The sequence below is a fragment of the Dipodomys merriami genome, unplaced genomic scaffold, assembly GCF_024711535.1.
Source record: "Dipodomys merriami isolate MVZ:Mamm:240054 unplaced genomic scaffold, mDipMer1.0.p SCAF_16, whole genome shotgun sequence".
NCBI lineage: Eukaryota > Metazoa > Chordata > Mammalia > Rodentia > Heteromyidae > Dipodomys > Dipodomys merriami.
Genome location: NW_027202937.1, coordinates 8097612 through 8124774, shown reverse-complemented (window position 1 = coordinate 8124774; position 27163 = coordinate 8097612). Strand labels below are relative to the sequence as shown.

The following is a 27163-nucleotide window of genomic DNA, read 5'->3' as shown; positions in this document are numbered from 1 at the left end:
CTACATTGCAGGTGTGGTTCAAGTGGTAGAGTGCCAGCTTAGCAAGCAAGGTCCTGAGTTCAAACCCCAATACTTCCAAGAAAAAAAGAATCAGTGCCAATAAGTGGTTTCCCACATATATAAAAATATATATCCATATATATATATAATATATCTATATCTATGAGAAGAATAATAAAATGCCAAGTGTGGTAACACACCTGTAATCTTAGGAGGCAGAGGTCCAAGGCTCAGGTCAACCTGGGCAAAATCAAGAGATTTATCTAAAAAACAATAATACTGGGCTGTGGTTTGAGTGGTAGAGCACCTGCCTGGAAAGTAGAAGGAAGGAAGGAAGGAAGGAAGGAAATAAGGAAGGAAGGAAAGAAAGAAGGAAGGAAGCAGAATAAGGTGCAATGAAAGAAGGAAGGAAGCAGAATAAGGTGCAATTATTAGATACATGTTTTCTAAGAATACTTAGCCAAGAAAAATGCAGGCTGTAAAACTAGATTAAAAGAAAAAGTATGTATATGTGTGTGAACACTCAGAAAACCGCCCTAGAGGAAACACATCAAAATGTCAACAATGATTATCTCTGGGTGGTGGTTCTCGTCTTTGTATTTTTCTACATTTCTCAACTTGTCTAGAACAAATGTGTTATTTTTTGTTCCCGTGTCAGGGAGATTATTTCTCAGACTAAAACGCTCCATGCAGATCTCATCACCACCCTGTACCCTGGCCACTCACATCGAGAGGCCGAGATGAAGAGGGTCCAGGTTCTAGGCCAGCCCAACGAAAACCAATTCCTGAGACCCCATCTCAATGGGAAAAGCTGGGTGTGGTGGCACACGCCTGTCATCCCAGCTATGACAGGAAGCGCCAACAGGAGGATCGCGGTCCAGGCCTAGGCAAAAAGTGGAACACTATCTCAGAACAACTCCTTCAGAAACGGGTTGGAGGTATGTCTCAAGTGGTAGAGCACCTGCCTAGCAAAGTGTGAGGTCCTCAGGAGAGAATGAATGAAATGTATGACCCAGTATGAACGAACCCCATAGGCTTAAAGGATGTGGAGCCCCAGGGCGGCTGCAGTGTGACCGGTCAGTGGCCTGGACTGGAGAGCAGGGCCCGGCCCTGCCCTGTGGAGGCCTCCCGTGGGCCAGCCCAGCTGGGGGGGGGGGGGTCTGGACTCCAGGGCCTAAGGCAGAGGAGGAGCTGCGGGCTCAGCATGGAAACCGCGCAGGTGCAGTGGGAGTCCACTTAGCACGGCTGCATCTGCAGAATGGAGCTGCCCGCAGCTGCCCGGCTCAGCCTCACCCTGCCATCAACCATCACCCCACGGTATCCAGACGATGGCTGGAACCCACTTTGTATTTTGGCTCTAGACGAGCAAGTCTTTCCTCTCGCCTATCAAAGTACGGGGGGGAGGGGGTGACACACTGGAGTCCACCCCAATCCTCTGCCACCCCCGGCCGGCCCCCGGTCCCTCCAACCGAGGCAGAGCAGCATTCATTCATGCAGGAAGCCGCCGCCCAGGCTCCGCCCTCTCCCTTTGATCCTCCCACTGAACTGAACTGCTGGCGCGCAAGCCTCAGCCAAGCAGCAGTTCAGATGTAATTATTTTAATTCAGCCAGATGCTGGGGATTAGTCTCTTTGCCTCGCAAGGCTCGTGGAGGGGGCGGGGGGGGGGAGTGGGGGGGACAACCGAGTTCAGCCTAGGAGGTGCCAGGAGAAAAGGAGCTGACAGCCTGGGAAACAGGAAGCTCCCCCCACCCAGAGAACCGCTTCCCACCATCCCTGGAGGAGGGAGGAGGGAGGACGGAGGACGGAGGACGGAGGGGGGGGGGAGGAGAGGGATGGAGAGGAGAGGGAGGTGCTGTGAGGTTCTGCAGGACCGCTGGAGGACCCAGCCAACAGCACCAGCATGCTCTAGAGTGCTGGAATTTCCAGAAGCCTTTCTTGGGATTACCTGATTTAATTACAAATCAGGAGGAAGCCGTCAGTCAGGAAATTCAGGAAATTAGTCTTCAGGAAATTCAGACCACAGCAGCAAGGTGGCCGCCTTCCCAATAGATGGATCAATGGATCCACCCATGAATGGATGGATCAATACGTGGATATAGATCGATCGATTGATGAATAGATCACCTTCATCCTCACAGTAATCCCTCCGCCTCTAAAGCCAGTGGAGGCGCGAGCCCAAGGCCCTGGGCAGCTCTGGCCTTCCCCGGGGGCCCCAGTTCCCTCTGGGGTCCGAGGCACCAGGTCTGCTGTGGATGCTAATGGACCCTAACAAACTTGGGTTCCTCCAGTCACCTAATTCATAAGAAATGAGGCCGCACCGAGCACCGACAGAGCAGCCAGCCATGGACAGGCACACTGGGGAAAGGGTTTACCTTTCCAGATCCAGGAAGTAAATGCACAGGGAGGGTGAATGGCCACCAAGACAAACAGCTGACAATGATCCTCCCAGTCTCCCAGGGTCAAGTCTGTCCTGGGCTCTTAACTGCAAGCTCTGAAAAGCAGCCTAATGATTAAAAACTTCCCGACTCTCCAACTGCGCTGCCGGCCTTCAACTCTCTTCTATTCAGCGGCTGTGTGACCTTGGAGAGACCACTGAACCTCTCGGTGCTTCCGTTCATGGACACCAAGACCCACCATCCACCAGATATATAAAGCTTCCTGGTCCATGTTGTAGCTTATCACCCTGTGTTCTAAGGGTGTTGGCTGACCCAGTTAACCTTCTCTACCACAGGAATGCTGCGGGGGGCGGGGGGCAGGGAGGGTCTATAAAGTCAAAACTGTGATCCTAGTAATGCAAGACAGAGCTTTCCTGCCAGGAACATCACAGATTGGCTGTAGAAGCGGGACTTTTACATGTCATTCGGAACAGAACCCAGGGCACCACACACGCTAGAGCATGCCACCCTGAGCTTCACCCCGAACCTCTCTGGCTGTCTTGTAAAGCAAGGCCACTCTTCTGATTAAAGAATTTCTATACAGTTAGGTGCTGGTGGCTCACGCCTGTAATCCTAGCTACTCAGGAGGCTGAGATCTGAGGATCCTGGTTCAAAGCAGCCTGGGTAGGAAAATCCGTGAAACTCTTATCTCCAATAAACCACTAGCAAACCAGAAGTGGTGCTGTGGCGGTAGAGTGCTTGCCTTGAGCTGAAGAGTGCAAGGACAGCGCCCAAGCCCAGAGTTCAAGCCCCATGACCGACCAAAAAAAAAAAAGAATTTCTATGCAGCTAGGTGCTGGTCACTCACACCTATAATCCTAGCTACTCAGGAGGTTGAAACCTAAGGACCTTGGTTTGAAGTTGGTGCAGGCAGAAAACTCTCACTCTGATCTCCAATTGAACAGAAAAAAGCTACCAAAGGAGCTGTGGCTCAAGTGGTAGAGCACCAGCCTTAAGCAAGAAAGCCCATCCAGAGCACAAGGCCCTGAGTTCAAGGCCCAGTACTGGTGCACACCCACAAAAGAATTTCTATCAAATAGCTGAAAGGCCCAGGAAAGGTCAGAAAGTCTTGTTTTTTGTTTTTTCTCCTCACCCACTCGGTCCCACAGCACCGGGGTCCCCGGTATCTGGGCTTGGTGCCTTCTGCCACAGGTCCATCCCTTCTTCTCTTCCCCAGGACCCCAGACTCCCCACACCAGGCACCTAAATGATCTGAAGGTTCAACCTGGGAGGTTTGGGAGATGAGCCCAGATTTTAGAATCAGCCTGATCCAGATTTGAACTATGACTGCACTCCCTGTGTGTGTGTGAGGGGGAGGTAACGCAGTCTTTGATACAATGAGAATCCTGTCTGGTTGCCTGGCTCCCCGGGGTGGTGACAAATGATGGGCTGATGCGACTGACAAGTCACTGACACGTGACTGACACGTGACCGCACCCCTGTGACATTTCACCATGGCAGTGAGCCATCGGAACCCCGAGCCCCTCCCTCCTGAGTGGCTGGGCCACCCCCTGCTTCTGTCCACGGTCCCAAGGTACTGGCAACTAACAGAGCTGCCTGGAGATACAGCCTGCACTCCCCAGCACCCAACACCCTGCTTGCTCTCACACACACACCCCTGCACTCACACACACCCATGCACTCACATGCACACACCCATGCACACTCTTCTTACAACTCTCCACCCCGAGATAAAAATGGAACCAAATGTCAAGCGCCCAGGACTGAAAAGCCATCATTCCGCACGTGTCCCTCCTGCCACCTCCAGTCCCCTGTCTGTCCAAGCCTCGCTCAGGTCTGTGCCCCAAGACAGCTGCGGATGCGCGGCCATCTTCACACGTGGAACCCCTGGACCTGGGGTCTAAAAACTCTGGGTTTGCTTCCTGCTCTGCGCCTCAGAACGCTGAGTGGTAAAGAGGGGACCTTCTAGGGCCCCAGGAGCCCTGCCTACCTGGGGATCCCTGCAGGGATACCGATATGCTGGACCGACCGGCCCCGCCCCCGGCCCCGCCCCCACCACACCCACTTCACTCAGCTCCGCCCTCTCCACTCACCCTGCAGTTGCTGAGTTCTTCTGCTGACAGGATGATGGAGCCACACTTCTTTCCTGGGACGCCTCTGGGGGAGAAGAGAGCAGAATGGAAAGCCAGACAGAGGGAACCAGTGCAGACAGTCTGGGGATCTACCCACCCCACCCCCTAATCCCTGAGAAGACCCCGGTCTCCAGGAATGCTTGTGACAGTGTGGCCTAGGGTGCTGGGATCTGGGGCCAGGAGTCCGGCCCCCCGGGACTGCCCACCCCCTCTTGTCTGTGCCCACCAGGGAAGGCTGTGTCTGCTGTGGAGGTTCTAGAATCACAACTGCATCCAGACTCACCCGGAGGCTTCCGGACCAGTGGTTCTCAAACTTTCCATCCAAACACCACTTCTGTGGGCAAAAGACCTGATGGGCTGGCCACCCTACCCTGCACAGCTGGCCAGCGTGCTCCGTGTGCCAGCTCTGAGCCCCTGGGTATGGGATAGAGACTAGCAAGGAGGGGTAAGGTGCGGGGGGGGGGGGCGGGGGGCTGGGGTCCTCTTGGTGGGCCTGGCCCAGGTTCTTCTTGAGTCCCTTGGCCGGGGTCTCCCTGGGAGCAAGAGATCCCCCCAAGCATGTGGCCGGCCAGCCACAAGTGGGGCCCATCTTGAAGACTTCTTCCCACATTTGAAGCGGGTCCTTTGGCCAGGGGACCCCGCTATTCCTTTCATCAAATGGGACCCCCAAGATCAACCCATTTCACTCTGATATTAGAGACTCAGCTAGAAGGATCTCCCCCCAAAACCCCCGCCTAGCATGAGCCCCCAGGGGCTGCTGGGAGGGAGAGGTTCAAGTCATTACTGCACCCCTTTCCACGCCTGGGTTGTACTGAGATTCACACAGCACCCAGCACCAGGCACAGGGGACACGCGTGATCTTTTCCTCCAGGCTCCCTTCCCTTCCTTCATCACCGAGCAGAGAGCCAGTCAAATGCAGCCCCCTCTCCAGCCACGCCCAGAGCCCCAGATGCTGTCTGTGGAAGAGGCTTTGCGAACCACTGCTGGAGTACCTTCTTATTGCACCGGCTTTTGGAAGAAATGACTCCCAACCAAGGAGGCCCGGGAGGAAGGTGGACAGCCCAGGTCTCCCTCTAAACTAAGCAGACAGAGCAGCGGCTGCTACCAGAGCCTCGCCCAGCCCTGGGCAGGTGGCAGGGATGCCAGCTTGTCTGTCCCCTAGAGGTGGGTAGCTGAGCTGAGGGGCCCAAGTCCTTCTCCACCTGCTGGTCTGGGCCTCCATGGTGAGAAGGACTTGATGTGTGTGACCAGGCGGAGAGAATCCTCAACACCAGCCTCCTCAGCCCTTGCTTCTCCATCTGTTCTCTCTGCCTTGGAGGCCGGCTTCTATTTCTGCTCTTTCTCTCCCTCCTCTCCAGCCCCAACTGCTCCCACCAGCTTGGCCTTCCTTCCTCTTCCTCCCTCCTGCTCCAGCCTCCGTCCCTCTCTCTCTCTCTCCTCTCCCCACCCCCCTCTCTGATTCTGCTGGAATCTTCTCTACTTCTAAACCAGCCACACTCTGCCAGGGTTGAGAGTGGCCTGGAGCCCTCATTCCAACAGGCAGAAAGCTGCCTTCCAGACCCTCCTTCCTCCAATGAGGTGTGGGAAGCAGCCAGGTGGGCCTTTCCAGCCAGAAGAGGAGAGGGAAGGCGGCAGGGAGGGCCTGCGAAGCACGCATTGCACGCAGTTGGTCTAAAGCAAGGGGGCGGCTCTGCACAGCGGAAGAGAGCTGCATCCACCGTGTGTGCGAGGAGGAGGAGGCTGGCATCAGAGAGTCGAGGAGCAGAGAGCAAACGGAAGTGGGGAGCCATGAGGGAGGAGGAAGAAGAGGAAGAGGAGGGGGAGAAAGACGAGGCAGGGAAGGGGTAGTAGGAGGGGGAGTGGGGGAGAGAAGGGTGGGCAGTGCCCAGGCTAGCTCATCCCTGCAAAAGCCTCCTACCTCTGAGCCCTACCCTGATCTCTGAAGTCCCCAGAGCCTGGGCGCTGAGCTCCAGCACTGCCCGCTGGCCCCGATGGAGGGGCCCGGTACGACCTGAGGGGTTCTCCATCCGGGTCCTACGCGGCCTAAGGCCTTGTGGAGAGGACTCAGGACCGTGGCCTTCCAAGCAGGGCCCGCTTGCAGGTGCCCTTGGTAGAACTGGTGGGAGGTGGCAGATGCCAGGCCTGGAGCTGCTGGGTGACTTACCCGTTGGACACAGCTGGCATGGGTTTGCCCGTCCTGGAGTTCAGGCTGAACGCCCCTATCCTGCAGAGAGAGGAAGAGAGCCTGCCATGAGCCTGCCTGCCGCCAGGGCTGCTTGGACACAGGTTTGTGGGCTGAGGTCGTGAAATGAGGCGCAGAGCCACCGGCCAAAGGAGACATCGTCCCACATGCGTGGTGGCGTCCAGGACAAGTTAGGCTGAGCTTCTCAAAGTGGGGTCCCAGCGCCCCTGGGAAGGTGTTCTGAATGCACCTTCTCAGGTCCACTCAGACCACAGCGTCAAAAATTGTTGGGGGGGGGGGGGAAGCAATCTGTGCCCAGGTGACTCTGATGCCCCCTAGAGGTAGAGAACGAGCTTGCACCCCACTGGGCCTCGGGGTCCAGCCCATGGAAAGGAGACTGTTACATGGGACATTATGTTCTAGGAAGAACTGTGTTCCCCTCAAATGCATATGTTGGTCTCCCAGTACCCCACAATGTGATGAATTGGGAAACAGGGCTTCGTGTAAATGTATATGTGTGTGTGCACGCTGGTACTGGGTTTTGAACTCAGGGCCTTGATGCTATCCCTGAGGGTTTTTTTTGCACAAGGCTGGTGCTCTACCACTTGAGCCACAGCTTCACTTCGAGCTTCCCATCCCCCACCCCCAATCCTGAGGTTGAACTCTGGGCCTGGGCGCTGTCCCTGAGTTCCTTTTGCTCAAGACCAGCACTCCATCACTTGAGCCACGGCGCCACTTCCAACTTTTTCTGTGATTTAGTTGGAGATAGAGTCTCACAGGCTTTCCTGCCCAGGCTGGCTTTGAATTGCAATCCTCAGATCTCAACCTCCTGAGTAGCTAGGATTACAGATGTGAGCCATTGGCTTCATCTTTTTCTGTTTGATTTTGGGTCCCAGATTTGGGGCTTGAATTCAGGGCCTGAGCGCTATCCCTGAGCTTTTGTGCTCAAGGCTAATACTCTACCACTTGAACCACAGCTCCACTTCTAGCTTTTTGGTGGTTAATTGGAGATCAGAGTCTCACAGACTTTTCTACGCAAGCTAGCTTTGAACCCCGCTCTTCAGATCTCAGCCACCTGAGTAGCTAGGATTACAGGCATGAACCACTGGCTGCATCTGTTTAATAGCTACAAAAGATTGCTTGCAGTCCCTCCCTTGGATAAGCCAGTCTTAGGCTGCTCTGGGCTCCTATATAAGGTGGGGCAGCGTTTGCAGGCGCCCTCCCGAAGTCACAGACACAGGGTGCCCTCTGTGCAACTGCTGGTTGTACCGTGCTGCAAAGTCGAAAGTGATGACAAGAATGAGGTCTGCATGTGCTACACACAGATACAGTGCCCGTCCCCCTCCAGGTTTTCCACCTGGGGCTGGGAGGGAAAAACTCACACATATACCGAGGGCTGACTACACAGATCTCCCCAGCAAAGCGCTGGCCCTCGTGGCTGGTCTAGAATAGATGCCCGGTCGACAGGAGCTGCCAAGATGGGTTAGTCATGAGGGCCTCTAAGCTTAGTCACGCGGAGCCTCAGTGGCTCAGGGATCCCTCTCTCACGGGCATTCCCCGCCACTGTCATGTTTTGCATCTGGCGTGTGCTGTAGGCTCAGCTTGAAAGCCGTCTGCTGCACGAAGTCTCCCTCAACCTCCCAGCCTCGCCCAGATGTGCCCTCTACCGAAGATGGACATAGGAAGTGGACACAGCAGGCAGGAAATGGGCTAGTGCTAGTCCTGGGCTTCTCTCGACAGTCATTCCATCCAGGTATAGCCAGAACTATGGTATGGATGGGACCAAGCACTTTGGTAAAGGTCAAAAGTCAAGGGTCAGTGGGCTATACTTAGACGATGGTTAACATGAGGACAGGCCAATGGGCAGGTGGTCCTGAGTTCTTCTGAGGTAGATAAAAAAAATCTAAAATTACAATTAAGTCAGGTATGGATGGCTCTCATCACAATCTTAGTTACTTGGGAGGCTGAGAATGGAAGGATTAGAGTTCAAGGCCAGCCCGGGCAGAAAAATCCTTGAGACCCCTCCTCCCCCTTCTTGACTCATAGGTTGGTACAGTGGCATATGCCTGTCATGCTAAGCTATCTGGGGAGGCTGAAAGCAGGAGGATCACGATTCCAGGTCAGCCTGGGCAGGGAAGTCCACAAGACCCCTTCATATTAGAGAGAAGCTGGACGCATTGGTGAGTGCCTGGACTTCCAGCAATGACAAGAAGCCTAAAATAGGCAGATTGTGGTCCAAGTGTGTGCCTGGACAGGAAGTAAGACTCTATCTCAAAAATAACCAGTGAGTTGAGCGAGGTAAGCCAAGAACGAAGAGACAAACAGTACATGGTCTCCCTGATAAGTGGATGATAAATCCAAAATTTTAGGTGATATGACAAAACTAACAGGACTTAAGAAACAAAGAACTCCCACTCATCTGGTTGAACCACTACCAAATATCCCCATGCTGCTGATCACATATATGGTATATAACATGTGAGCACCGTTATATATTACAGACTGTGATAGACAATTTGCTCCAGGAAAGTTAGAATGAACTTGTGACTTTAAACGAGCATCATTATTCCACAATACTGTGAATTACTGGAAATTAAGCAATCACTTAATCACAATCAAAAAAAAAAAAAAAGAACCTTGGGGAAGGGAGGGAGGGAGGGGATGGTAGGGGGAAAACAATGGAGGGGGTAACAATGCTCAAGAGGAAGTGTACTCATTACCTCATTCATGTAACTGTAACCCTCTGTATAGTATCTTTACAATAAAAAAATTAAAAAAAAATAACCAGTGAAAAGCATAGCTGATGGCATGGCTCAGCTAGAGAAGGCTTGCCTCGCAACTGTAAGGCCCTGAGTTCAAATCCCAGTGTCACCGAAAAAAATGCAATTGAAATTGGTTAAGGTAATCCTAGTTATGAATATCTTTGTTATAACTGAGTCTTATGAGAATGTAAGTATAGCTGGGCATGGTAGTGCATGCTTGTAATCAAGGCTGAGGCACAGGTATCAAGAGTCTGAGGCCAGTCTGAACTGCATAGTCAGACCCTGTCTCAAACAAAAGACAAAATAATAAAAGCACCAGTGCTCACACCTGTAATCCTAACTACTTCGGAGGCTGAGATCTGAGGATCAAAGTTCGTTCAAAGCTAGCCAGCCAGCCGGGTCATAAAAGTCCCCATGAGATTCTTATCTCCAATCAACCACTCAAAAACTAGAAGTGAAGCTGTGGTTCAAAGTGGTAGAGCACTATCTGAGCAAAAGAGTTCAGGGACAGTGCCTAGGCTTTAAGTTCAAGCCCCATGACTGGCAAAAATAAAAACAAGTAGACACTGGTTATTGACAATCATGATTTCCCTGTAAAATTTGTAAAAATTGCATTTCCCCCCACTTTTCCATGATTGCAAGGAAATCTTTGGTCCGTGCTTGCTGGCTGTGTGTTTTACTGTAGACCAGCTGGATTTCCTGACCGGTTTTTCTAAAGCTGGTTCTTTATAACAGTGCTTTGCTGGCATTTACCTACAGGTGGAAGCGATTCTCATTTGCAAACAATGGAGTACTTTCAGCCCGAGCTAAAGGTTGAGCTGGGTTAATTCTTAGGGTCCCCTTCCACCTGTAATTCTAAGTTAAATCTTGGTTGTTTTTTGTGAAAATCATAGATGGGTTAGGTTAAGTAAATAAAATGGGATTACTTCCCTTTTTTATTTTCCTTCTTTTTTGGTGCCAATACTGGGCTTGAAGTGTCTCAGTGCTGTCCCTTAGCTTTTTGCTCACGTCGAGGTTTTTTGGTGGTAGATTGGAAATAAAAGTTTTCCAGACGTTCTTACATACGCTGGCTTTGAACCTTAAGCCTCAGATCTCATCCTCTTGAGCAGCGAGGGTAACAGGCCACCAGCTGCTGCTTCTTTTTTCTCCCAGTCTTGGGGCTTGAATTAAGTGCCTAGGCAATGTCCCTGAGCCTCTCTGTGTTCAAGGCTAGCACTTTACCATTTAAGCTATAGTGCCACCTCTGTTTTTTTCTGAGTAGTTTACTGGAGATAAGAGTCTCACAGACTTTCCTGCCTTGGCTGGCCTTGAACCATATTTCTCAGATCTCAGCCTCCTGAGTAGCTAGGATTACAGGTGTGAACCATCGGCATCAGGCTGACCCAGTTTCTTTTTTTTTTTTTTTTTGGGGGGGGGGTCCGGTTGTGGAGCCTGAACTCGGCCTGGGCGCTGTCCCTCAGCTCTTCAGCTCAAGGCTAGAGCTCTACCACTTGAGCCACAGCACCACTTCCAGCTTTTTTCTTTTTCTTTTTGCTTACGTGGTGCTGAGGAATTGAACCCAGGGCCTCAGGCATGCAAGGCAAGCACTCTACCACTGAGCCACCTTCCCAGCCCCTGACCTAGTTTCTTGATGGAAAGGAGGCCTCACTTACATTTTTCCCAGCTTAGATCTCAAATTCTTTTTTTTTTTTTTTTTTTTTGTCGGTTGTGGGGCTTGAACTCTGGGCCTGGGCGCTGTCCCTCAGCTCTTCAGCTCAAGGCGAGCGCTCTACCACTTGAGCTACAGCACCACTTCAGGTTTTCTGGTGGTTTATTGGAGATAGGAATCTCATGGTCTCTCCTGCCCGGGCTGGCTTTGAACCGTAATCCTCAGATCTCAGCCTCCTGAGTAGCTAGGATTACAGGCGTGAGCCACCAGTGCCCGGCTTAGATCTCAAATTCTTTAAGCTTCAGAATTCTCTCTGTTCTTCAATAGTAACAGACAGAGATTATCATTATTTTTCTGAGAGCCCAGAGATGAGAACTTCTGGAAGACAAAAAGGCCTTCCTTGGGGCTGGGAATGTAGCTTGGTGGTAGAGTGCTTGCCTAGCATGCATGAAGCCCGGGGTTCAATTCCTCAGTACCACATACACAGAAAAGGATGGAAGTGGCGCTGTGGCTCAAGTGGTTGAGTGCTAGCAAAAGAAGCTCAGGGACAGCGCCCAGGCCCTGAGTTCAAACCCCAGGATTGGCCAAAAAAAAAAAAAAAAAAAAAAGACTTTTCTGGAGGTCCTGAAGTTAACACACACACCATTGCCAGGATTAGGTACACACTCACTGTAGCTGTGGGACACGGTGAGGGGAGCTGGGCACCTAGCATAAGCAAGTGCAGTGGTAATCCTAGCTGCCACGCCGACCCCAGTAGAGTCTGCTTAGCATGGGAAACCATCTATCAGACCATGATAGGGGCTTCCAGACCTATCTCTGAGTTTTGGGACTTCACTGAAGTCTACCTCAGAGAATGGGGCTTTACAGAAACCTATCTCCAAGTTTTGGGACTTCACCGAAGTCTACCTCGGAGAATAGGGCTTCTAAGAGGCCTACTCCTGGGAAAAGGCTGGAAAAAACCCTGGGAAAGATGTGTTTCTGTCTTTCTTTCCCTCATAAGAGTGCCTATTGATCTTTTACTGTTTCTACTGCTCATTGTACTTGCTCATTGTCAACGTTCCCTTATTCAAAGCTCTTTCTTAAGAGTGTTGACGACTCCAATATCTGATGAGTGTCTTAAAAAATATGACTAACTCACCAGAGTTAAGTGCTAACCTGAAACCCCTCTTATGGAGGCTAGTAGACAAGTTATAAGTAAATATAAAAGTATTGGGGGTTTCACAAAGTCACTTCAGCAGAAGGAATTGTTTGTAAGGGACTTACAAGAAGCAGTAGGCTCAGCTAAAACAGAAAGAATGTATGGCAATTGCTGAGATAATTATTTAGGAGAGAGAATTTCCTGCTATTTACTAAGAGAATTGCTAGGTCTCCTTAAAGTTTACTATTAAAGAAGAGACAGGAAAGATCTTATGGGAAAGCTAAGACCTCTATAAAAATAGGTAATGGTTAATTGGTGACAAACATCGAAACCCAAACCCATTGTATTCCTTAGAGATAAGCCGGAGACAAATGCCTATCAGACCACCCAAGAAAGAAGCCATGCAGCAAGTTTGTGTAACCTTTTGCCCTTTCTCATGAGACTTCTGTTATAAAAGTTTGCTATCCTCTGCATTAAATCACACTCAGCACTCAGCATCCACTCCTAATGTGTGTGAGTTGTCTGTTTGCCATCTCCCCATCCTATTCCAGGTTCCTCCCCTAGGTATCCTCCGTCGTCCCGACAGAACCCGGTCCGCGGCACCTAGCTTCTCAGGAGGCTGAGATCTGAGGACAGACATTCAGAGCGAGTCTGGGCAGGAAGTCCTGTCCATGGTCAGTTGTAGGACTTGAACTCTGGGCCTGGGCGCTGTCCTTCAGCTCTTCAGCTCAAGGCTAGTGCTCTCCCACTTGAGCCACAGTGCTCCTTCTGGATTTTTCTTTTTCTGTTTTTGTGGTGCTGAGGAATTGAACTCAGGGCCTCATGCATGGGAGGTAAGTGCTCTACCACTGAGCCACCTTCCCAGCCCATCCATGAGACTCATCACCACTTAACCACCAAAAAGCTGGAAATGGCACTGTGGCTCAAAGTGATAGAGTGCTAGCCTTGTGTGGAAAAGCTCAGAGACAGTGCCAGGCCCTTAGTTCAAACCCCAGTGCCACCCAGAGGCTTGTTCCAGTCTGTAGGCTGAGCTTCCTTGGGGGGGTCTACGCCTGGTGGCGGGTGGGGGGGATAGAAGAGCGGTCACTTCTAGCACCTGGCCAGCTTGGCGGAGGTCACCAGTGGACTTCACTGTGAGCTCCATGCACTGCCCCACCAGCTGGCTCTTAGCAAAGCGGACAGTGGTTGGGCAGCAGCCAGCAAGACAAACTGGACCCCATCTTCACTCACGTGAGTGGCTTCTCCAGACGGCTGCCAGAGGACCCCACGATCTCTCCGAGGGTACAGAAGGCCTGGCCCAGGAAATCCTGCAGGCACGAAAGATGGGTATCACACGCTCTGTTCCCGCTCTGCCTCCTGTCCCATCACCTGGCCCTCACTGTGAGGGGGGTGCCAGGACGTGACACAGCACCGCACGCACGCACGCACGCATGCACGCACGCACGCCACTACATGGAAGGAATTCACACTCATGGGCAGGCACAGGCAGAACTCACGTGTTTGGATAAATCAGGGCTTTTGGAGTCAACGTCGTATCTACAGGAACAGAGAGACATGGTGAAGGCAGGTAACGATGCCTTGCCCAGGCCCTAGGGCTGACATGGAAGAATTATAGGTGTCATGGCTGATGTTCTGTGTGGATCTAGGTGTAAACGGGTGCAGAAGTATATCCCAGGAGACACTTAAGGTCTGTGTCCTTCACTGTGTAGATGATATTCATTGTTAAGAATTAGTCCAAGCGAACCGGGCACTGATGGCTCACGCCTGTAATCCTAGCTACTCAGGAGGCTGAGATCTGAGGATCAGGGTTCAAAGCCAGCCTGGGCAGGAATATCCCTGAGGTTCTTATCTCCAATAAACTACTCAGAAAAAGCCAGAAGTGGCGTTGTGGCTCAAGTGGTAGAGTGCTAGCCTTGAGCACAGAGAGGCTCAGGGACAGCACCTAGGCCTTGAGTTCAAGCCCCAAGACTGGTAGAAAGAAAATATTTAATCCAGGCACCAATGGCTCACACCTGTAATCTCAGCTACTCAAGTGGCTGAGATCTGGAGGATCAGGGTCCAAAGCTCGCTTGGGCAGAAAAGTGTCCATGAGACTCTTATCTCCAGTGAAGCAGCAAAAGGCCATGGTGGATTTGTGGCTCAAGTGGTAGAATGCCAGCCTTGGGTGAAAAGGCTGAGTGAGAACATGAGGCTCTGAGTTCAAGCCCCACACAGGAAAGCAACACACACACACACGCACACAAAGATGTACACATCACACATTGTTAAAGATTGAAACCCAAATGGACACTGGCTACGCCTCAGGTGGCTGAGCCGCGCGGCCTCTACTCGGCTCCTCATCCCGCCTTCACCCCAGCCGCCACCGCCCCTTCCGCCAGCGGCTCTAGGCCCAGAGTCCCTCCTCAGGGAACAGGTGCTGCCCCAGCTGCCACCCCGAGCGCTCACCTCACCAAAGTGTCACCAGCCGATTCCTCCCCCCAGGCTTGCCCTGCCCTCCACCGCAGCTCCTCCCCACTCCTCCAGGGTGCTCCTCCTTCACTCCCTTCACTGCTCTCCTCCCTCCCTTCCCCTCCCTCCTCTCCCTCTCTCTTTTTCTCTCTGTGGTTCCAGGGTTTGAACTCAGGGTCTCCCATTTGCTTTACGCTGAGCCATGCCTTCAGCCCTTTTTTTTTTTGCACGGTCATTTTGCATGGGGCATGCGCCTGGACTGTGATCCTCCTATTTTGTACTTCCTATGGTAGCTGAGATGCCAGGCATGGGCCACCAAGCCCAACTTCTTCTGTTGAGATGAAGTCTCCTGGACTTCTCTGGCCAGGCTGACCGGGAACTGAGATCCTCCCAGCTCTACCCCATGCAGCTAGGCTGCCGGGCGCCAGCCACCGACCCCTGGTCCTTTCCCATGCTGTCTGCTGATTCTAGGACACAAATCTTAGTAACAGCTCCCACCACACATCTCCTGAAACAACAGAGACTCAGAACTCCGCCTGCTCACCAGACCCAAGCCCTACGCTGACCTATAACACCTGGACGAGGGTCTCCCCCTCTTCCGATGTTCCTGTAGATGCTCTTGAACCCCAGTAGCCATGTTAACTCTGGGGTAGGGGGGATGGAGGAAGCCCTGTCACAAAGCACACCGGCCTGGCGCTGGTGGCTCACGCCTGTAATCCCAGCTACTCAGGAGGCTGAGAGCTGAGGATCGAAGTTTGAAGGTAGTCTGGGCAGGAAAGTCTGTGAGACTCATCTCCAATTAGCTACCAAAAGAGCTGGAAAGGGAGCTGTGGCTCAAGTGGTAAAGCTCCACTTGAGCAAAAAAGCTCAGGGACAGAACCTCCCCCCTATACTGGGTATGAAAACAACAATAACAACAACAACCACACACACTCACACTTATACACACACATATACACGCACAACCCCACACTCTGACTGAGGGCCAGTCAGCCGCACCTCTCGGTTACCTGGGGAGCAAGGAGGGTGAGATGGAGCCTAGATCTGTCCCTTCCCTCCCTTCCCCTCCCCTCCCTTCCCCCCTCCTCCCTGCACCCAGTGCCCCTGGACCTGCTGGTGGGCACCTTTGTCCCCAATTGTCACCCGCTCCCCATGTCCTGATAGGGATGGGGTGGCCTTAGCTAAATGTCACTTCATCCCTGCCGACGCTGGGCTCCAGGAGTGTCACAGCTCCCCCACCCACCGGGGGAAGGAAACGGCTGTCCCCTCCCCCCCCCCCGCCCCCCGCCACTCACAGGTCAAAACGGAGGTTCTGCTTCTCCTCGAAGAAGTAATCCACGATAAACTTGCGCACGAAGTCGGGGTTCAGCGTGTTGTCGATGACCTCTGTGCGGCCAAACTGGAAGAGAAAACGGGGGAGGGGAGCCCCCAGTGCAGGAGTGAGCCCCGCACCCAGCGCTGGGGCTTACAGGGCCTTGAAAAAAAAACCAAAACAATTAAAAGAAGGAAGTATGACTCTAAAAGGTGAAGCACCAAGCCGCTGCACTTAGTGGAGTATTATTCAGCCCTAAACCAGACGACAGTCCCTAAACCAGACACCACAACATGGATGAACTTTGAGGACATTGTTCTAAGTCACAAAAGCCAGAGGGCTGTGTGACTCCACGCCCAGGAACAGCCACACAAGCAGCGCAGAAGGGCAGCCGCCAGGGCGGGGTGGAGGGGAAGGGGCACTTAATGGGTATAGAGTGATCGTTTTGCATGGTGAAAAAGCTCCAATTAACTACCAAAAAGCTAGAAGTGAAGCTGTGGCCTGCGTTCAAGCCCAGGACCAGCATACATGCACACATGTGCGCACACACACACACACACACACACAGAGTTCCTAGAGACCTGCTTTCCATACTTAGAGAACCATATACTTAAAACAGTTATAACAACATTTTCATTATTATTATTAATTATTGTTATTTTTAGTATTACTGGGGCTTGAACTAAGAGCCTTGTGCTTGATAGGCTATGGTTCTATCTCTTAGGCTAGGGCTCTATCACTTAAGCCATGACTCTAGCTCTGTGTGTGTGTGCGCGTGTGTGCGTGCACACGTGTGTGTGTGTGTGTGTGTGTGTGTGTGTGCGTGCATGTGTGCATGCACCAGGAGTGGAGCTTGAACTCAGGGCCTGAACACTGTCCCTTAGCATTATTGCTTAAGGCTGGCACTCTACCACTTGAGCCACAGCTCCATTTCCAGCTTTTTGCTGGTGAATTAGAGATAAGAGTCTCACAGACTTTCTGGCCCAGGTTGATTTCATACCATGATCCTCAGATCTCAGCTTTCTGAGTAGCTGCGATTACAGGTATGAGCTATAGACATTCACCTGGCTAGATGTGCGTGCGCGTGTGTGTGTGCACATGCATGTGCATGCATGTGCATTTAATCACATAATTCAAACACATAAGCCCCTTCACACCATTCATTCTAGATCTGCGCAGGCAGGGTCTTGTTGATGATCTTTCCCGGAGTCTTACCATGAGTAAGACAGATAGGTGCAAGACAACATATTTTAAATAGAACGCTAATCGTTCTAAATATATTAGCATGGAAAGTAATGACTAAAGTAAACAAACAATCTTCCTGGTTGGGGGCCCTCGCTGCCCTCCTGCCCAGGCCCTCCCCCAATGGCTGGCGCAGCTGGGGTGTCTGGAATTCAGCTCCCTGCGGAGGGAATCAGGAGCCCTTGACTTAATGCCTTTTTGTCCCCTGTCCCTCATGAAGCCAACCACGTCCCAGCCAATCCCAGCCTCAAGGTGGCTCTCCTCTCCCCAGCGCCGACCTCTTGTCATCTTTGCAGCCATAGCCTTCTCTAGGCTCCCAGGGGCAGGTGGAACTGCCAATGCCCACCGGGCCCCTACAATGCTGAACCCCTACAGCACTGAGCCCCTGTAGAACGCCAGGGCCAGCTGATCCCTTGGGGGACAAGCTTCCCCATCTCGTAAGACAAAAGCACACAGACATTACCTAACTTGTCAGGAGCCACACAGCTAAGATTCCCCACCCCTCACCCCAGGCTCAGGACACCTCCCAGCCATGGCCTGGGCTCTCCAAACCAGATACAGCAGGGAGGGGAGAAATACTTGTGATTGCTGCTCACTGCCAACCAGGACCCGCACACAGTGGGCACCCACAGGTCGGTGAAATGAATTAAGGCGGAAGAAGGAGATGAATGAATGAGTTTGAGTTTTAGCTTTTGCCACAAGCTAACTATGTGGTTTGATCAGAACCACGCTTCATCAGGAGATGGGCGTCTAACTCTCCCCCCCCCCCCCCCGCAGGGATTACAGGCGTGTGTCACCTCACCCGGCTACTTGCCCTACTTCCTTGCTAGGGTTAGCATCCAGTTCAATTCCATTCTTGCACATGTCTTTTGGTGCTTGGGGAGGAGGGAGTGGACACCAGGCCCTCCAAAGGAGCAGGCTGCTCCCCACCCCTGACTGCATGGCAGGTCTGCTGGGAAGAAAGACCTTGGACCTGCAGGAAATCGAATCGGGGACCAGGTGTCCTGTGTCACCTGCTGGTGCAGGCATTGCCGCCGGAGGGCCCCCCACCCCGCCTTTGTCTTTGAGCTATGACTCCGAAAAATGTAGAGTGGCTCTTGGGGTGCAGAAATGCAGGCGAGCTGCATACGTGGAAATGCAGTTGGTCCCCACCCTGTAGGTACCAGCAGCACGCACACTGTTGGTAAATTTATTCCTGATTGCCGAGAAGCGTCTTCCTGCTTGGTTCATTAGAGTGAAGTGAAGTGAGCCTTTATCATGTGCTTATCTTATGTGTATACAGATGTCACATTTACCTTTTTTCAAAAAAAAAAATCCATCAGGCAACAGGCACTTGTAGAATATACCTTAGATCACAGTTGCTCACGGGGCGCCGGTGGCTCACGCCTGTCATCCTAGCTACTCAGGACGCTGAGATCTGAGGATTGAGGTTCGAAGCCAGCCCGGGCAGAAAAGCCCCTGTGAGGCTTTTATCTCTAACCACTCAAAAGGGGCTGGGAACGTGGCTCAGTGGTAGAGCGCTTGCCTTGCATGCATGAGGCCCTGGATTTGATTCCCCAGCACCACATAAGCAAAAAGAAATAAGCCAGAAGTGGCGCTATGGCTCAAGTGGTAGAGTGCTAGCGTTGAGCTGAAGAGCTGAGGGACAGCGCCCAGGCCCAGAGTTCAGGCCCCATGAACGGACCCAAAAAACAAACAAACAAAAACTCTAACCACTCAAAAGTGGCTTAAGTGGTAGAGCACACTAGCCTTGAGTGAAAGAGCTCAGGGACAGTGCCCAGGCCCTGAGTTCAAGCCCCATAACCAACCAAAAATAAGAATAAGTAGCAGGTACATTTAGAATCTACCATGGCTTAAGTCCTCCTCCCCCAGCTAGACCAATTAAATGGGTACAGCAGGTAGGAACCAGACAAATGCTTCTTTCAGGTTCTCGCAAGCAGATAGGGTTGGGAGCAATTTACTATTGAGCAAGCAGGAATCTAATATTTCCTGAGTTACCAAATGGCTCAGGAGATCAAGTGGATCACTTTCTTATTCAGTGAAGAGGAAAGGAACAGAGAGGTTAAGTACTTTGTCTGGGGTCACACAGGCAGATACCACAAAGTTCATTCTCTTTTCCTTCATCCAACTGCAGGGGGCCATCCCACACCATGAAAATCAACCAAGGAGGAGTCCGCTCCCCAAGCATTGGGAGGACGTGGGGTTGAAGGAGACTGGGGTCCTGTCTCACCCTGGAAATTCCACAACACTCCTTACAAAGGGGCACTCAGGGGTTCTGGGAGATCCCTGCTGTTGCTGAAGACTTTTGTCTTCAAACAAAAGAGAAATTTCTCCTCATGGCATTCCTGTGGAAGCTTCCAGAATCCTCCAGAAAGACAAGACCTCCACTTCCTCTCCGAGCCCTGCCTGACCCCAAGGAATATAGAACCCCATCACTGATGAGGACATGGTGCTAGAAGCTTCTAAAAGGGGGTTCCCTAGAGGCTGATGGTGCCTGTAAAACAAAGGGGGTTCTCAGGACCAGGGCGGGGTGCCCCCATGGGGGAGTGGAGGGGGCAGGAGCGGCCAGGCTGGTGGAAGGGCAGGTAATTAACACGCACGCGCGTCTCCAGCTATGGCGGTAAACGCACGGTCTGGGGAGGGATGAAGGATGCCTTTGGCTTCATTTTGTGAGCTAAGACCCATAGGGATTTGAACCTTGGATTTGAACAATCCAAGAAGCTACCAGGGTGCAGACGGGTGGGCTGCGGGCGGTGGAGATGGAGGAGGCGGCTGAGGGGGGGCTGGGAGGGGAAGGGAGCCGGAGGGAGGCCTGCTCACGGCCCCGGCAGCAAAACCCCCGCGGGAAAGGCCTCGGTTGGGCCACAAGAGCCACCCTGAGACCCAGAGACCCCTGAGACAGAGTCCCAGAGTGTCAGTGAAGCAGGGGAAGTGGCAGGGCGCCAGCTCCAGCGAGGACCCCCCCCCCACGGGGGCTGGCCGGAAACTTCCTTGGGGACTGAACATCATGGCTCCCAGGGCTCTGCTGTACATAGAGTTGGCACATACAGAGGTATGAGGGGCAGTGCGCCCCACTATCTGCTCTGTACCCCACTGTGGTGCCAGGTGCGTCACCCAGAGGTGGTCCTGGCTGGCTGAGCCGCAGCCTTGCTGCTCCAAACCACACCACACACACACACACACACACACACACACACCCTCAGGATGGGGCCATGATGTCCCACACTAAGTTGGGGTCTTTGATGTAAATATCAGTCCTCCTGAAGCCCCCCACTGTGTGTGCAGCCCTCAGTGTTTCCCACGACCACCTTAGGAAGTTAATACCGCTACAGGTCCCATTTGTACATAAGAAAACAGAAAAGGCTCAGAGAGGTGGATGGAGTCACACAGCCAAGTGAGCGGCAGGAAGAACACAGGCGGCGGAGCTCCAGGGTCACAAACAGCTGATGGAATCTAAATCAACCAGTTCTCTTTTTTGGATTGTAGGGTGTAAAGTCAGTGCCTGGGCACTACCACTGGGAGCCGTAGCTAGGATTACAGGTGTGAGCAACGGCGCCCAGCTTGAAAGATATTTTAATGGTGGGTTGTGGTCCATGGATGTCCTCATTCCTGCTCCAGCCCGGCCAGCACCGTCCCTCTCTCCTTATAAACACTGTTGTAGGGCTAGGAGGTTCCATTTCTCTCCCTCCCTCCCTCCCCATTACCTCTATCTCCTAGGCCCTCCTGTGGTTCCAGTCAAAAACATGTTGATCGGGCTGGGAAGGTGGCTCAGTGGTAGAGTGCTTGCCTCGCATGCATGAGGCCCTGGGTTCCATTCCTCAGCACCACATAAGCAGAAAAAGTTGGAAGTGGTGCTGTGGCTCAAGTGGTAGAGCTCTAGCCTTGAGCTGAAGAGCTGAGGGACAGCGCCCAGGGCCAGAGTTCAGGCCCCACGACCGGCAAAAAAAATAATTAAGTAAATAAAATAAATAAACAAAAAATGTTGATAGGGCTGGGAAGGTGGCTCAGTTGTAGAGTGTTTGCCTAGCATGCATAAAGCCCTGGGTTCGATTCCTTAGTACCATAGAAACAGAAAAAGGTGGAAGTGGTGCTGTGGCTCAAGTGGTAGAGTGCTAGCCTTGAGCAAAAAGAAGCTCAGGGACAGTGCCCAGGCTCTAGTTCAAGCCCCAGGACTGACAAAAAAAAATGTTGATAGACAGACAAGCACTGGGTAGCTTATGTCTAATCCTAGCTACTCATCAGGCTGAGAACTAGCCTGGGCAGAAAAGTCCTCAAGACTCCATCTCTGTTAGCCAGAAAAAGCCAGGATGGAGGCATGGTTCAAGGGGTAGAGCACTAGCTGTTAGGGAGAAAGCCAAGAGAGAGCACAAAGCCCTGAATTCAAACCAGAATAGGGGTTTGCACACACACACACACACACACACACACACACACACACACACACACACACACACACACACACACAATGTTGATTGACAAGTAGACCCAGGATCTGAAGAGTGAAGAATTAGAATTCTAGTCCTCTGAATTAGCCAATGAGAGAGAGAGAGAACAGAGGCAGGGAAAGGAGGCGGGGCGTTCTCCTGGAGGCCACCCAGCTCTTAAGGAAATGGGCCATAACAGGAGCGCAGGGCTGCCTGAGCAGCCGAGCCCTAGCTCTCCAAGCAGCCCGCCCCGTTCAGGCTTTCCTCCTCCATCAAACCCTCCTCCTCCGCTTTCTGTCGTCACTTCTCATCCACACAGCCCTGATCTCGTGTTTTCCCCGCTGACCTTGCCCACATGCCATTACTCAAGTCCCCATTTTACAGCTAAGGAGCGAAGGAGTTCCCAGGAAGCCACCAGGGCCCTCCCAGAGCCACGTGGCGAACGGGATGGTGGGGAGGGGTGGGGGAGGCAGACTAGAGCACCCCAGAGCGGAGCAAGGGAAGCATGGCACCCTGCCGTGTCCCCTCGGCCCCCTGCCTCAGTAATGAGTGGGTGCCTCTCCCAATGGCTGCCCAGGTCCGCAGCTCTTGTCTCCTGAAAATGACAGCATGATGGAGACATCACCCCAGCTGCAGTGTCCCCCCCGCCCCCCCCCCCGGGCTGACAGACCTACCTCCAAGCTGCTCACTCTCCCCAGCCCAAGCGCCCCCTGTAATTTTTATATATTATTGATGGCTCCTTCATTAGAGATGCTAAAAGCGCCCGGCCCCGGCCCTCATGAATCACATTGGGCACAACTAAAATTAGAGGCCACTGTGCTGACTGTGACTCAGAGGGGCCCAGGAGGAAAGGGGATGGTGTTTCCCTTGGGGCTGGCCTGGGGACAGGGGCTGCGCTGCCTGGTGTGGCCGGGTAGAAAGCTCCCTGAGACCTGGCGGGTAGGAGGGGGCCAGAAGGGTGGGTTCCGGGCCAGGCCTACCACCATTTTGGAAGGTCTTAGAAAGTGCTCTCTGGTTCTCTTACTGGAGGAGTCCAGAATTCCCCGTTGCCCAGTGAGGAGCGCTGGCTGCGGCGAGTGGAAGGGGCGGGGCTCCGCTCCCCTGGTGCCAGGTCTTTGGGCCTTGTTACCTTCCTGCTTTGTGTGCAAGAACAAGAGTTGGGGAACCCAAGTGAACCAGGGTCCCCAGGCTCCCAAGGCCTGCCTGGTTTGGGGAGGGTGGGTGGCTAAGCAGAGAAGCTTCCCTGGCTGCACCCCAGACACCAGCAACAGGCCTGTGAAGACTTAGCTTACCATCAAAGGCGTTGGCCCAAACCAGCTTGGTTCCTAAATGAGCCATTGTTCCAGATAAGCTGTTAAACGTCCCAGCTCCTGAGGGCATGGTCCTTTTGCCAAGGAACCTGGCTGCCAAGTGCCCACAAAACTGCCTTCCGGGCCTCCCCGACTTCTAGGAAGAGGGGCGAGCCAGCACTGCCCTCAACACACCCCATTCTCCGTGGAGGTGCTGCCCTCCTGACAAGATACCCTGCTCCTATTCTATGACATCATAAATCCTCCCTCCCTCCTGGGAAAGCCCTGGTTTCTCACTCAGGCCTCCTTGTAAGAAGAGTCATTATTAGCCAGGTAGTAGTGGCTCACTCCTGTAATCCTAGCTACTCAGGAGGCTGCGATCTGAAGATCACTGTTCAAAGCCCAAACTTGTCAGACAGATCTGAGACAGACGCTTAGGTTCAATTATCCAACAAAAAGCCAAGGAATGTGCAGGTATAGCTCCATGGGTAAAGCACCAGCCTTGAGCAGAAAAAGCTAAGCAAGAGCTCAAGGCTCCAAGTTCAAGCCCTAGGATCTGGCCCATGCACAATGTGCATGCGCACTCACACATACACACACACAAAGAAAAAGTCATTATTGAGCAGGGGCTTTGTACGGTGGCTGGTCAGTATGGGCTCACGTGAGGTCTCTCTACTTGCTGCCCTGGCCCTGTCCCCACTGGGCAGGTGGCAGCCTTGCTCTCAGGACAGCTTCAAAGTGTAGCTGGTCAGCCCGCCGCAGGCTCTGTGCCGCAGGGGACCTGCTCTAGAGCCTGGGGCTGCTGGGTTTTTTTTCTGTTGTTGTTGGTTTTTGAAGACAGGGTCTCTCTCTGTAGCTCAGGCTGGCCTGGAATTTTTGATCTTCTGCCTCAAGCAAACGCCTTTCTGCAGATGACAACTTGGACACATGTCCACTGAATGACACAGGAAGTGGAATGCACTGCACAGTCCCAGGTGACCAGAGAAGCCTGCTTTGGAAATGAGTGGCCCAGCTGGGGATCTGGACTCAGACTTCAATACAGTCTCAGCTCTACCACTTTTTTTCTTTTTTTTGTCGGTTGTGGGCTTGAACTCTGGGCCTGGGCGCTGTCCCTTAGCTCTTCAGCTCAAGGCCAGTGCTCTACCACTTGAGCCACAGCGCCACTTCTGGTTTCCTGGTGATTTATTGGAGATCAGAGTCTCACGGACTTTCCTGCCCAGGCTGACTTTGAACTGAGATCCTCAGATCTCAGCCTCCTGAGTAGCTAGGATGACAGGCGTGAGCCACCAGCGCCCAGCAGGAACCCTTTTCTTACAGCAAAAAGGACACAGTGGAATAGAAGCCGCATGTGTTCACCCAGCCCTCCCACCCAACAATGATTCCACTTAAGATTTTTTTCTCCTTTGTGATGGGGTGAGAGAGATAAAGCAGGAAGCATCCTCTGGTTGTTCAGCTTTGCTTGTTTCTGGGGCGAGCGCCATTGGCTCAGTCCCCTCTCAGGAGGCCATATGAAGCAAGCGAGACACCACAGTGCACTGCACTGCTAAGCCTGACGCTTGACACGCTCAAAGGATTACACGCCTGTTCCCACCGGTTCATTGGGATGTGACTGTGTGGTAAGTCTAGAAGCAGCCACCAGGACCACACAGATCTGACGTGGACCTGTGCGCGCCCCGGTGAGGAGGGGCCCGCCTGTGGTAAACAGAAGCCCACAACGCACTCTGTAAGCAACACTGACAGACTTGCGCTCCGGGCAGAACGCCCTGAGATGGGAAGCGATGGTTTCCTCCTTGGTGGAAGGGGCTAATAATAATAATTAATAATAATAGCACCTCCACAGACCTGGGGATCCTTCCTCCCCTCCTTCGTTGTGCTGTGAGTCCAGCCCAGAGCCTCGTGCATGGTAGGCAAGTTCTACCCAGCCCACCTGGGGCTGCTGAGCAGGCTGAATGAATGAAATCAGAAGGGCTTAGAACGGCTCTGTGCACCATGGTTGTATGTTTGCTGTTGATATTCACGGTTTGTTGCTGCTGTTTGTGGTTGCTTTTCTCTCTCTCTCTCCCTCTTTCTCTCTCTTTCTCCCTCTTTCTCTCTCTCCCTCTCTCTCTCCCCCTCTCTCTGCCCTCTCTCTCTCCCTTTCTCCCCTTCTCTTTCTCTCTTTCTCCCTCTCTCCCTCTGTCTCTCTCTGTCTCTGTCTCTCTCGCTCTGAACTGCTCCCTTTGTGATACAGCATACAGCAGGCCTCCACAAGTGGGGGTGTGTGGAAGCCCTAGTACCACTGACAGGGGGGGTACTAGGAGCTCTGGGCTGGTGCCGAGGTCATGAGGGTGGAGTACTCGTGGGTGAGGGGAACCAGTGGCTTTTTAATAAAAGAGACCAGAGGGGAAGGTGGCTCAGTGGTAGAGTGCTTGCCTCTCATGCATGAGGCCCTGGGTTCGATTCCTCAGCACCACATAAACAGAAAAAGCCAGAAGTGGTGCTATGGATCAAATGGTAGAGCGCTAGCCTTGAGCTGAAGAGTTGAGGGACAGCGCCCAGGCCCACCACCAACAAAAAAAGGGGGGGCAGAGGGCAGGGGGTTAGCTCAGCAGTAGTGCAGTTGCCTAGATGTGATCCGCAGCACCGAAGTACAAAGGGGTTCCCAGTCCCTTCTACCTAGAAGGGCAACCAAGCAACCATGGGCCTCACCCGACAGTCTGTAAATTCGGCCCTCACTGGAACAAGGCCTTTGGTCGCAGGGAAAGAGCATTGTACATGTTCACAGCGTGGCTCAAAAAAGCAGGCTGAGCACTGGGCTGGGATGAGGGTGTGGTGGCTGGGGCCACACACACTGCACGTGATCTGAGGAGACCCACTGGGCACCCCAAGAGTCCACGATTCCACACACCCCCCGCCCCCCCCCCCGCTCCTTTCTAACAGCTAGGACAGCTGCCTGTCCTAGGAAGAATCAGGGATCACACCCCATCTTTCCCTGTGCTTTTCCCTCTACCCAATCAGAGTGCTTCTGGGACTGGTCCTCCCAGGCACTCTGGCGGCCTCAGGCCCCGCACAATGCCCCGGCCCGGCTTGATGCAAATACTGCGCGAGTTCCTAGGCTAAAATTACCTCTTAAGAGTCAGTTTTCATAAAAATGTGGTGACAGATTTAGGTGCCGGGAAGATGGAATTTTCTCACAAGGCATAAAAATGACCCAAATGGTTAAAATCAGCCAAAGGCCAGCCGTCAGCGGCCGCAAGAGCAAACTCCTGGTTCCCAGCATTGGCCGGTCCTGCGCCCAGCCTCGCCCGCCGCCCTGCCTCCCCGGGCTGGCCATCTGCTCCCAGAGGAGGAACTCTGAGCCAAGATGCTCGTAAAGAATGATCTGCTGTGCCCGGGCAATGAACTGGCCAGGGCAGAAACTGGAGACTGGCAAGGACAGCGACCACCCCAGACACTGGACTCTGCCGTGAGCGCTTCATCTCTAACACCACACAGAGAACCAGACAAGCAGCGCCCTCTCACCACCCCCTCCACACACATGTGTGCTTCATTACTTCTTCAGAAATAGCCAGAGAAGTCTGTGCCCTTGGGGTGGACCCTGTGGCTACGCTTTGCCACCCTGACACACAGGCTCCGAGCACAGGTCCTGACCCCCTCTTTTAAACATGGCCAACCCCCTGAACTCCAGGGACTCTGCTGCTCTGACATTCGGACCCTAGACTCAGAAACCACCTCGTCATGGGGCCCCAGGGCTGAATCAGGCACGGCTTCCTACTGAAGCCCTGTAGCCCACCCACCACTTCTTACTGTCCCCTTAAATCCTACTGCTGTACTTCAGATCCTGAATGACTCCCCCAAGGCCCAAGTGTTAAAGGCTGGGCTGGCAGGGTGGGCTGTGCTCCTGGGGTTGTGGGGGGGCACCTTTGGGGGAGGGGCCTAATGGGAGGACCCTAGGTCATTGGGGGGGTGTCTTCAACACAGGTTGTGGGACCCCTGTTTCTTCCTCCTCTCTGCTCCTGATATGAGTAATTTTCTACTATCACGTTCTCACCAGAGGCCCGCAGCAATGGGGTAAAGATCATGGATTTGAACCTTTAGAACAATGAACCTTTTCTCTCTCTGTCTCATATCAGTTGTGGGGCTTGAACTCAGGGCCTGGATGCTGTCCCTGAGTTCATCTTGCTCAAGGATAACACTCTGGCACTTAGAG

At 52.9% G+C, this 27163-nt stretch overlaps 1 protein-coding gene across 3 annotated transcripts in view; it reads right to left on the bottom strand.

Moving 5' to 3' along the window:
• Positions 1-27163, bottom strand: part of Cpne5 (copine 5) — a 74577-nt gene that overhangs the window by 29753 nt on the left and 17661 nt on the right. The window contains exons 1-7 of one of the 3 annotated variants that reach the window (XM_070023873.1): positions 22978-23105; positions 16003-16106; positions 13756-13795; positions 13490-13566; positions 6694-6753; positions 4813-4863; positions 4491-4554 (exon numbers count right to left, since the gene is read on the bottom strand). In XM_070023873.1, the coding sequence (XP_069879974.1) occupies positions 4491-4554; positions 4813-4863; positions 6694-6753; positions 13490-13566; positions 13756-13795; positions 16003-16106; positions 22978-22980 (399 nt within the window). In that variant the 5' untranslated portion in view covers positions 22981-23105. Of the gene's footprint in view, positions 1-4490; positions 4555-4812; positions 4864-6693; positions 6754-13489; positions 13567-13755; positions 13796-16002; positions 16107-22977; positions 23106-27163 lie in introns of those variants that run through there. The other 2 variants (XM_070023871.1, XM_070023872.1) reach the window with 2 other exon arrangements.